This window comes from Berghia stephanieae, chromosome 9, assembly GCF_034508935.2.
Source record: "Berghia stephanieae isolate SIO BIC M18660-M18661 chromosome 9, UCSD_Bste_1.3, whole genome shotgun sequence".
Lineage (NCBI taxonomy): Eukaryota > Metazoa > Mollusca > Gastropoda > Nudibranchia > Aeolidiidae > Berghia > Berghia stephanieae.
The window spans coordinates 32,816,110-32,827,575 of record NC_088368.1 but is presented as its reverse complement, the minus strand read 5'-3'; the positions used below and the strand labels follow the sequence as shown (position 1 = coordinate 32,827,575).

Below are 11,466 nucleotides of genomic sequence, written 5' to 3'. Positions count from 1 at the left end.
AAGAAAAAGAGGACTTTTGGCAAATGGTGAAATTATCAACTGACCTCTTACCAAAAGACAAACCACGATACTTGATGGGTGTTGGGTAAGTGTATAGGTTTATTTGTGCATGTGTGTGTGTGTGTTTTGGTATATTTTTGTGTTTGTGTGTGTTTTAGAAAGACAGAGAATTAGAATGAGAGACTATTTATCCATTTGTCAAAGTAATACCTCTTTATACTGGGGCATATGCTCTTCACTTATCCAGGTACTGGGTTTGAGTCCAACCACTGCACTGGGCTGTGTGGCCTTGAGCAAGTCAATTCACCTTATAGTATGAGGCTAGTATTCTTACGGCAACCTAGAATGGTGCTTATCACTTGAAGATGGTTTCCTTTTTAAGGATTATGAAAGGCCTTCAGAGCCATGAGGCTTATGGAGCCATAGTTTATCCCAGTTTCTATTGCATGAAACGGACAATAGCAATTGTTTGCTACCCTTTCAATAGGACGCCAGTCTATTGCAAAGTTCTTTCCACTAAATCTAACAGTCTTTGCTATCCAGTCACTGTTACTGTTAGGGGGAAAGAAAAAAATCTCGAGTACACCTAGGATCGATCTTGGTCCCTTTACATGTGCTGATTAAGTGCATGGGTTTATTCGTTGGTATCTGTGTGAATTTGTGTTGGTTTATTTTCGTTTGTTTGTGTTTTAGAAAGACGGAGAAATAGAATAGGATGACAGACTATTTGTCCATTTGTCATAATGATGCCTCTTTAAACCAGGGGGTATACGCTCTTCTCGTAACCAGGAACCAAATGGTACGGGATTTGAGCCCCATCCACTGGGCTTTGTGTCCTTGAGCCTAGAATGGTTCTTATCACTCAAATAATTTCCCTCTTAGGGATTATTGAAAGTTTTAAAAAAATATTAATAGAAAATAAACTGAATATATGAAGCAAGCATATAACTAAAAAAAAAAACCAACTAAAGACAACTTGAATTTTTTTTATATAGCGCAATATCCACTAAATGTGCTCAAAGTGCTTTACAAGGGGTCCCTAGCCAACACCAATCTCAATTGTAGGATGAGACATGATGCCTGCTAAGCGATATTACAATTATTTTTCGGACAGAGATAACGCTGTTAACGGCCGGGTACTCATTTTACACTTGAGTACATTGAGAGAATGTCAGTAAAGAGCCTTTTCTGAGGACTCAACCCAGGACCTTCCAATCTGAAAGCAAGTGTCAAACCACAAGACCACATAGCAGTTAATGCTAAGATTTGGAGGCAAGGGGACTAAATTTGGTCAGGTTCAAGATGGTTTATTTCAGATTTTGTTGGGGTTTTTTTATCCAAAAAATTTCAATCAAAATATGGCCATTTTTCTCAAAAGTGAAAATGTAATCCCACATTTAGCTAAACGACATCATTCTTCTAAAAAAATAAGTTTTGATTAAAAAGTTATATATAATAAGGTTAGAAGACATGCTTTTTATCAATTATTATTATTATTATTATTATTATTATTATTATTATTATTATTATTATTATTATTATTATTATTGTTGTTGTTGTTGTTGTTGTTGTTGTTGTTGTTATTATTATTAACATTTATCATATCATCATCATCGTCACCATCTATCGTCATCCAGGTTTGCTGTAGACCTAGTGGTGTGTGTTGCTCTAGGCTGTGACATGTTTGACTGTGTGTTCCCAACTAGGACTGCTGTAAGTGATAGTACCCCCCCTCTCTCTCTCTCCTCTTTCTCTCTCTCTCTCTCTCTCTCTCTCTCTCTCTCTCTCTCTCTCTCTCTCTCTCTCTCTCTCTCCTTTAGAAAAAGAATTAGTGTTAGTAGTTGTTGTAGTAGTAGTTATAGTAGTAGTAGTGGTAGTAGTAGTAGTAGTAGTAGTAGTAGTAGTAGTAGTAGTAGTAGTAGTAGTAGTAGTAGTAGTAGTAGTAGTAGTAGTGGTAGTAGTTTCTTATGGTTACACCTCCAAGTGAACCATTTCACTCCAGTCCAGGTATTTTTGTCCTCCTTGATGGACGGTATCATAGCCCCCTGGCACGGCTGTGGACGGGCAGTGCAGGACCAAGTGGTCCATATCTTGCTTGGCACCACCACATGCTGTGCACTTGGGTGAATCTCGGTAGCCCCAGCGGTACAGGTTTGTCGCTGTCCTGCCGTGTTGGGATCTGATCCTGTTTGCATGTACCCACTGCTTTCTTGTCAGCTCGTGGAATCCCGGCAGTGGTTGGATAGAGGGGTCGTTGATTATTGCACTACCCTTTGGCGGGCAGTCAGTCCATTCCTTTCTCCAGGTCTCGGCGATATCGAAATCTTCTAATTTTGAGCCATAAAAAGGTTTCCTTGATTTAAGGCGTGAGGTTTTCGGTGCCATTTCCGTGACTTGTTTGAGCGGTGTTGTGTATGAGATGTTGTCAAGGCGCTCATGTTGTTTTTGTGTTGCTTCTTCTCTACGGAGGTGAGGGGGAGCAATGCCACTTATGGTTGGTAGCCATGCTATTGGTGTGGATTTTAGGGCTCCCGAGACGGTTCTCATAGTATCATTAAGTAGAGTGTCCACTTTATGTACATGGGCACTGCGAGTCCAAACCGGGGCACAGTATTCAGCGACACTATAGCATAGGGCTAGTGATGATGTTCTTAGGACTTTTGCAGGGGTTCCCCAGGATGTACCAGCGAGTTTCCGTATGATGTTGTTTCGTAGTAGTTTATGTGCAGTGTTCTCCAGATGGTGTTTATAGGTCAGTGACCTATCCAGAGTGACCCTAGGTATTTTGGGTTTGCATCATAGGGTAGAATGGTGTCATTTGTATTTACTTTAAGTTGGTCCTTTGATTTTGCATTGTTGAGGTGGAACATGGTTGACACTGTTTTTGTAGTGTTCATCTTCAGGAACCATGTTTTGAAGTATTGGTGTAGAGTGTCTGAATCTTGATTAAGTACTGATTGTATTTCTTGTTTGTTTTTTGACTTAAAGGCAATGGCTATGTCGTCTGCATATCCAAACTTCATGGATCTTGTTTCAGGAAGGTCGCTGATGTAGATGTTGAAGAGGCTCGGGGCGAGGACTGATCCCTGTGGGACGCCATTCCTAATCATCCTAGATTTGCTGGTGTTATTACCTAGGCATACAGAGAGGATTCTTTTTCCGGCCATTTTGTTCAGCAGTTTTAGTGTTTTTCTACAGTCTATTATTTTTGACAGTTTAAACATGAGGCCTGTGTGCCAAACAGTATCATATGCAGCTGAGAGATCGATAAATACAGCCCCTGTCTTCATTTTCTGTTCAAATCCTGGATGTCAGTGCCAGCACTAGTATCTCTGTTTGGTCTGAAGCCTGCTTGTTCTGGTGGGATGCTGTTGTCAAATTTAGGAGATAGTCTTGTGAGCATTATTCTCTCTAACAGTTTAAAGAAGCAGGAGAGAAGGGATATTGGTCGGTAGCTGGCTGGATCTTCAGCTGGTTTGTTTGGTTTCAGGATGGCTAAGACCTTTGCTTGTTTCCAGTTAGGGGGATAGTTGGTTGTTTCAATTATCTTAGAAAATGTAGTAGTAGTAGTAGTAGTAGAGTAGCAGTAGAAGTAGTTGTAGTAGTGGATATGATAGTCGTAGTAGTAGTGGCAGTAGCAGCTGCAGCAGTAGCACCACCACCACCTTGGTGAAGATGGTTAGAGCTGTCGTTATAATCATGTAAACCATGGGAGAAATTATTGTTTGGAGGGGAAAAAAGCGTTACAGTATTACCAAAAAGTCTGTCAAAACTAAAACTTCCAAACAAGGGTGTCCAAGACTGTCAGTTTATATGAAACACAAAAGCCCATGCTTCCAGATTTAACTATTATTAAACACATTTCTCCTCCAGAGATTTGGGTGTGCCCTGGTAAAGACAGGCCAACTGAATTTGAAAAACAAATCATTTGCTACAGACTACTCACCGATAGATGCACACTGTACATGCGTCACGTGTCAGACATACACACGGGCCTACCTACACACATTATTGTCCAACACGGAGCCAGCAGCATGTAACATCATCACAGTGCACAATGTGGCTTACCAGGTACTCATAAAATCTTTAAGACTTTAGTTCAAATTGTGAGTTTAGTTTGTAAAAATTAAAAGAATTTCGTAAAATGCCAGATTCAATATTCTAGAGTCCATGTAATGATGTTTTCTTTTTATTGTTTTCTTCAGTTGAAGGAATTTTTTTTTTAGCCAAACCGCCCCTTGTTTTATTTTTTCCTTTTTTTTTCTTTTTCAAGCTCTTATATTAATTTTCTATTTGGTCCAATAGCTTTTAGGGTCCACAGATTCTAGCAGTTTATTGTTTATTGTATCATTATAACCTATTCAGATTTTTCTAAAACAATAACAAATGCTTTTCATTTTTAACCCCTCCTTCCATCTGTTCCAGTTGTCCCTTATGAAGTCGATAAGAGAGAGTATTTTGGAGGACAAATTCCCAGATTTTGTTCGACAATTTTTCAAGGACATGTATCCAAAGGGAGATTACCCATCCTGGACTACAGATGCCCTCAGTAGTGTTGGTATTTCATTATCATAACAGCAGAGACATCTGATGGCCAATGAGACATTTTTATTTTATCCACAAAAACGAAGAATAAAAACCCCAAAGTTCAATGACCAATCTGATGGCCAATGAGAACATATTTTGCTGTGAGAATAGGCCAATGTAAAGACATTGTTAAGGGCACAGTGCCTAGAAGGTTTCCTATGAATTGGGAATGTGTGTTTGAGTATGTAACAAACCTCCTCACAGCAGAATTAAGTTATGACAATCTGAAAGCCGAAAAATTGAATTGTGAAATATTAGTCAAATTGAATTGAAAACGAACGCAAGTTCTTAAACTGCCATAAACTTAAATTTTGTACTCAGGATCATTTTGACTCAAACCTCAATTGGTTTTGGAGCTTTACTTCATTTGAAGTAAATCAGTTGTCTATTTAGAACTAAACAATATGTAAACACAATGCCAAATACCATCCCAATTCCTTTTCTTGTGTGCGGAAATTCCTCTTTTGGCATTGAAATTGCTCCGAGTGGTGTCTGAAATTCCTGTGAGCCAAATTTTAAGTTGGCATCTCTGCATGACACTTTGGAAACTGATTAGACTGTAAAACACTAGATTGTTGATATGATGTCTGTTGTGTGAATTTGGTGCTTCGTAAAAAGTAATGATGCGAATATGGGAGGTGGGGAGCAAGAGTGTATGTTTATATTAGATAGAGAGAGACAGAGAGTATAAACAGGGAATCTCTTTAGCTGCAAAATAAAAACCAACAAGCTGTAAATAACAATAAGAGGTGAAAGCTTGATGAGTTTGGTTCTTATTTATTTCATTGTTTTGTTTTCAATTTGGCAATCTGGAAGTCTTGATGCTCATTTGCTAAAGCAATAGCGCCGTTTTTTGTTCAAGCTTCAATCGACACACCCAGCAATGAATGGGTAGCTGGGTCTCTTAGATTTTGTGGAAAGTTCATTTAACAAGGCAGAAACCATGATAAAAGTGGACCCTTTGAGTCTGATAACATCTGTTAAAGACAGCATACCTTGTTTTGACTTTTAACATTTCATTCAGTTTATAAATCACAATTCTTGGAAACTGTCATGGGACCTTAGAGGTCTTGAAAATGTTTTAAAAACTCCTGTAATACACTTTTTATTTTTATGTTTGTTTTTTTAAAGGCTTTTACGAGGGTTGTGACTCTTTTAGATCATTTCAGTTTTAGTAAAAAGGAAGATGATGGAACAGAAAAAAAACAGATTTTGGGTCACTATCAGTATAGACCCTTGTAAGCAGATTTATGGTGTGGCGGATGGGTATCGAACCGTTGCCTCATTAACCTCTTGATTTTGTTTTCAAGGGTTTTACAGCACTTGCAAATCATTTAGGGCATATCAGTGCCAGTAAAAAGGAAGAAAATGGAATAATCGAATTTTCTAAAATTAAAATTAAAGCACCCAATAAAAAAATAAGACAAAGGAAATTGGGTCAAAAGGGGAACAGATGTAGATTCCAAGCGCAAACCATCAGTGTACTTAGTTTGAGATCACCTAAAAAGACTGGATGTAATTTTTTTTGCTGTGGCTGCAAAATATCGTGTCACTGATTTGCATTGCGGTCGTAAAATCTGCAAATTTTTGCAAAGGAAATAATTTTTTTTTTTTTTTTAAAAAGGCGAATTTTTCTTTCTTTTAATTTGATAGCTCATGTAGAACGTGAAAGATAAATAATCAAGAGTAGATTCTTTTTTACCATCTCAATTTCTTCCTTTTTACTGGCTTATACGACCTTACATTTGTTGCAAGCACCTATATCCTTAAAAGCAAACAAATACATTTCTCTTTCATTAACTAATTATGGGATTTTAAGAAAATTAATTGCAAAATATTTGAAAAATTTGGGATTTTGCTTGCAAAACTTGGGATTTTTTTTTCTCAAAAAACCGCCATGTCAGCTAAAAGTCCCCTCCAGATACCAGCACTAGATCCCACTATGAGGAATACACTAAAATGCGAGAGATGATTTACAAGCAAAAAAGTATCCTCTCCCAAAACTAATACTTTTCATTTGGCTATTTCCCTCTCAGCCAAGGACTCGGGCCAGTACTAGGACAAAACCAAGTAATCTCATTCCAAGACAAATCAACCTGGAAAAGGAAATATAGGGGGATAGATCACCTTCATTAACAATGACTAAAAAATGATAACACAATCCATTGTAATGACTACCAAAAGAAAATGAATAGTATTCAATAACTCAACCAGTGACCAGAAGGATCATTTGTTTCTTTGATGAGTGCTACTGGCAGATCACTTTCTTTTAGTGATATATTGATTGTATTGTGATGTAATTTTTGTTTGTTTTTGTTTTTAAGGGTTTTACGGTACTTGCGACACATTTAGGTCATTTCAGCACCAGTAAAAAGGAAGAAAATGGAATTCACACGAACAAAAGTAAGATATAGGGGAATGGCTCAAATAAGGAACAGATGTAGATTCCATGTGTACATTATCAGAGTTATTGGTTTGAGATCACCTAAAAGTCTCATCCCGACACAAGCACAGGATCCTACTTAAGAGGAGTACACACAAATGTTTACTATTACTAACCATCCATATTCAAAACAAAAATTACACTCCAGCACGGTTTCCCCGAACACCATGGGTGAAAGTTCGCCGGCATATGCCGGAAATTCCGGCAAATTGGTTAAATTGAAAATCACTTTCCGGCATTTTGACTCTCTCGCCGGCTTTTTCACTGTTGTGCCGCCGGAAAGATAGCTTGGAAATATCGGTTCACCTGCTGCTCAGCACTCTAACGGCGAGTAACGGATCGGTTGCTTTCTACTTATCGGTCACTTTTTTCTTCTTGATAACGAAACTAGGATGATTTCCGGTAATTAATGCGATGCGCATGCGTCGTGTGGGCATATAAAACTGGCTTCCCAATTTGAAATCTTCTTTCAGTTGTCTGTGACTCGAATCGAACTGTGCGTGTTGTGACTGTTGTGCCTTTGTTGAATAAGCTTGTCTTCAGACTTAGACTTAGATAATATCTGTAAAGATGCGATTTCTCAATAAAGGAGAAGACACTTCGGCAGTGGAGAACGACGTTCGGAATGCTTGGAGGTGGTTTTGGTTAGACGAGGTTTCTGAACTTGGTCATAGATTTGAGTCGTGGTGTAAGAAAATAGACGAGCCAGGAAAATGTTTTTGTGTCCCGTGTGGTAAGACTATTTCTTACGGATCTGCAGGTAAGAAAGCTCTAAAAATTCGCGATCAGCAGGGCGATCATATAAAAAAATTCAAGTCAGTGCAGGGTTCTTCCAAGCTTGTATCCGAGTTAGGGGGGTGCTCGAAACAATCGATTCATGACAGCTGCTCGGAAGTGAAGGCCATCGTTTCCCTCTTTATTAGTGAGCATTGTTTACCATTTACGCTTGCCCCTGATCTTCTTGCCTTGTCTCAACGTCTTAGCAAAAATTCTGTTGCCCTCAATTCTACATCCCTTTCTAAAACATCTGCAACATACTCCACAACACATGGGGTTGCATCATTCATCAAAAAGGACCTTTCGGATAAACTAAAGGGCATTCATTTTTCACTAAATATCGATGAGGCCACAACTAATGCCGGAAACAAGGTTCTTAACATTCTTGTCCAGTATTTTGACGTAGATGTTGGTAGATACGTCATTGACCTGTTAGGCAGCCGTGAGGTGAATTTGGCAAATTCGTATAATTTACTTTGTGCTGTCACTGATGTCCTTCACAGCCGAGAATTAGACTGGAGTCAGGTTGTCTCTGTTCTCATGGACAATTGTTCTGTAATGAGGGGTGTGAAGGATGGCTTGGAAGCAAAGATGAGGAGAGAAAATAAAAATTTGTTGGACATCAGTGGCGACTCAATCCATATGGTCAACAATGCTGCAAAAAAGCTGTTGGGTGAGGTAGAAAAGGATTTTTTTTCTGTAAGCAGTTTCGCCTCTGATGTTTTTTATGACATTGAGGACAGTCCAAAGGCCAGGAGCATATTTTTTGAAATTCAGTCTCTTCTCTACGGGAAGAAATTATCTTTGGTTAGACCCATTCCGACTCGTTTCCTGCAGATGAAAAGTGTTGCTGATCGTCTTGATCAACTATCAGACAGTTTAAAATTATATTACAGTGCCTTCCTTGGAGATGAAGAAAAAAAGAGAAACAATCTGTGCAAGAGGAGATATTTAATAAATTTAATGTTTCAGGTGCAGATCAAACTGTGATCTTAAATCTTTTGACTGGTCAACTGAAACCAAAAAAGTCTAATGCCAACAACGACAGGAAAGAAAGAGTAGTCAATTCGTTGTTTGACAAATCTAAGAAATTAAATATTACGATACAGTTGTTCAGAGGACTTTTAAAAACATTCGAAGGCTACACAAAGATGTTTCAATCAAACAAGCCACAATGCCATGCTTTACACTGTGAATTATACTCATTAGTAAAGTCATATTATAGTTGTTTTATTTGTCCCGAAGTGATAGCCAAATGCACTGCTACAAATCTAAACAATATCAACACAGAAGATGAATCACTCCAGTTGAAAAATCGTCATATTTGTGTTGGAGAATATTGTTTGCCCCATTTGCTGAAATGCCTTCGAGACAAATCTGGCAACCCTTGGCTTCCACATTTTTTCAAGTCACTGCGACAAGGTTATATTGAGGCCAGCAAATTAATTAAAAAACTCCCCCTTGACAACAAAGTGTTCATTCGGCTGTCATATCTGGACCCCTGCAATCAGAGATCATCTGGGACTGCCAGTGCTTTACTGGCATTGGCAGAACTGCTGCCAAACGTCATTCCCTCACATGAACTAGGAACTCTGGACAATGAACTGAGACAATATGCAATTGATGATGAGGTGTTGTCCATTGATGCTGATAGTGATGATGATGACTTCAGGATTGATAGTAGTTGGTGGGTGAAACTATTTCAGTTGAAGAAAAAGGGAGCTAAAAGGTATCCTATACTTTCCAAATTAGTAAAAGCACTGTTAAGTATATTTAGTGGCCCACTAGTTGAAGGGTCGTTCAATATTATGGATGACATAATTGAGAATGACAGAATCCGTTTGACGGCCTTCAATTATGAAGCTTTGGTAATGACCAAGACTTACCTGTCAACAAGAGGTCTCAGGTCAACAAAAATGGAAGTGCCTTCACAAATGGTGAAACATGTAGGGAAATCTTGGGAAACTTATAATAAACACATTTCCAAGTCATCTTCGTCAACCACTACCAACAAGCCATCTTCATCAACCCCAACAACCACCACCAACAAGCCATCTTCATCAACCCCAACAACCATCACCAACAAGCCATACTCGTCAACCCCAACAGTTATCACCACCAAGCCATCTTCAAAAACCCAAGCTACTACTTCTGCCAAGTCATCTTCATCAATCCCAGCTATCACCACCACTCAGCCATCTTCAGAATCCGCCACTCAGGTATCTTCAGAAACCACCACTCAGCCATCTTCAGAAACCACCACTCAACCATCTATATCAACCACCACTCAGCTATCTTCAGGAACCACCACTCAACCATCTACAGCAACCACCACTCAGCTATCTTCAGAAACCACCACTCAACCATCTACAGCAACCACCACTCAACCATCTACAGCAACCACCACTCAACCATCTACAGAAACCACCACTCAGCCATCTTCATTTACAGTAAAAAGGAAACAATCCACCATGATGGGATTCTTTGCAAAGAAGCCCAGAATTGGGACATAAAGCACTATTTCTGTGGAGAGAGAGAGAGGGGGGGGGGGGGGGGGGCAATGACTGTGATAGGACACACCCATATGTTTATTATTTGTTTTAATGTTAGACTGGATTACCTATCTTCAAAAACACAATGAATGGGCTGGATCATTATTTATATTGATACAGAGCATCTAACGGAGGTGAGTATGATTTGTTTATTGGTGGGTCATTTTAGTTTAAGGTATCGGGTACTTGTTTTAACTTCGTATCTCTTTCAGGCAAATCGGATTCGCCAAATCTGTCTTTCAGGCAAATTGGTTCCTGTGAACTTTCACCCATGCCGAACACACGGTTCTCCTCAAACTCATTCAAATTTTTCAAATTGTTTTCCTTAGTGTTCTTTGTTATCATTCCATTCCTTCCACAAAAAAATTTTTACCTTGAAATAATTTCACACAGCCAATGTAAAAAAATGAATTAACAGATTTTTATGTTGAAATTGCGACCAGTGATTTCGACCACTAATGACTCACTGTGATATTGACAGTTACTTATGTGTGTATCTAAGTGCACTGCATGTGTGCATGCAGTATAATATACTCACAGCGACTCACACACTCCATCGCCATCGCCATTTCTCATAAAAGACACCTCTCGGCTTATTCTTATCACTTTATCATTAGTACCAATTTCAATGCCACACGCCATGATGTGCTAATGGTTGGCTTCAGCAGTAAATGAATGTTCTTATACAGCAATCTCTTTCCCCGTACACACCCTTATAAAATATCAATAAAACAAATAATAATAAAGTACCTTTATTCACCATCCTCATGCGAAAATTTGTCTTAAGGTTTATTCAAAGGGAAGACTAGAATAATCCAGGCATCAGCCGCAAATTGAGCTAGGGAGAAGTAACTTGCTGATGGCCACATAACACAGATATTCGAACTAGTTATCTTTCGGGTACAATGCAAAGTCCATACCGCTGAGCCACAAGGACTCGCCAGAGCCAGGACAAACCAAGTTATCTCATTCCAAGACTAGGACTCACTTCTGCCCACCATGTAATTTTTATGGAAGAGCCAGGCTACACTACACCATTAGCACTATGCCTCCTTTCTTCAAAGATTCAAAGTATGTGAATTAAGAAGTTGTCAAAAGTTTGTTTTT

General features: G+C 38.8%; 1 protein-coding gene across 1 annotated transcript in view; it reads left to right on the top strand.

Annotated features, from left to right (window-relative positions):
• The window catches only part of LOC144979198 (queuine tRNA-ribosyltransferase catalytic subunit 1-like), a 19,513-nt gene extending 14,171 nt beyond the window's left edge, over window positions 1-5,342 (top strand). Inside the window, exons 6-9 of the mRNA XM_078925808.1 lie at window positions 4-85; window positions 1,638-1,713; window positions 3,874-4,071; window positions 4,426-5,342. Of these exons, the coding sequence (XP_078781934.1) occupies window positions 4-85; window positions 1,638-1,713; window positions 3,874-4,071; window positions 4,426-4,575 (506 nt within the window). The 3' untranslated portion in view covers window positions 4,576-5,342. The remainder of the gene's footprint in view (window positions 1-3; window positions 86-1,637; window positions 1,714-3,873; window positions 4,072-4,425) is intronic.
• Window positions 5,343-11,466: the final 6,124 nt, after the last annotated feature.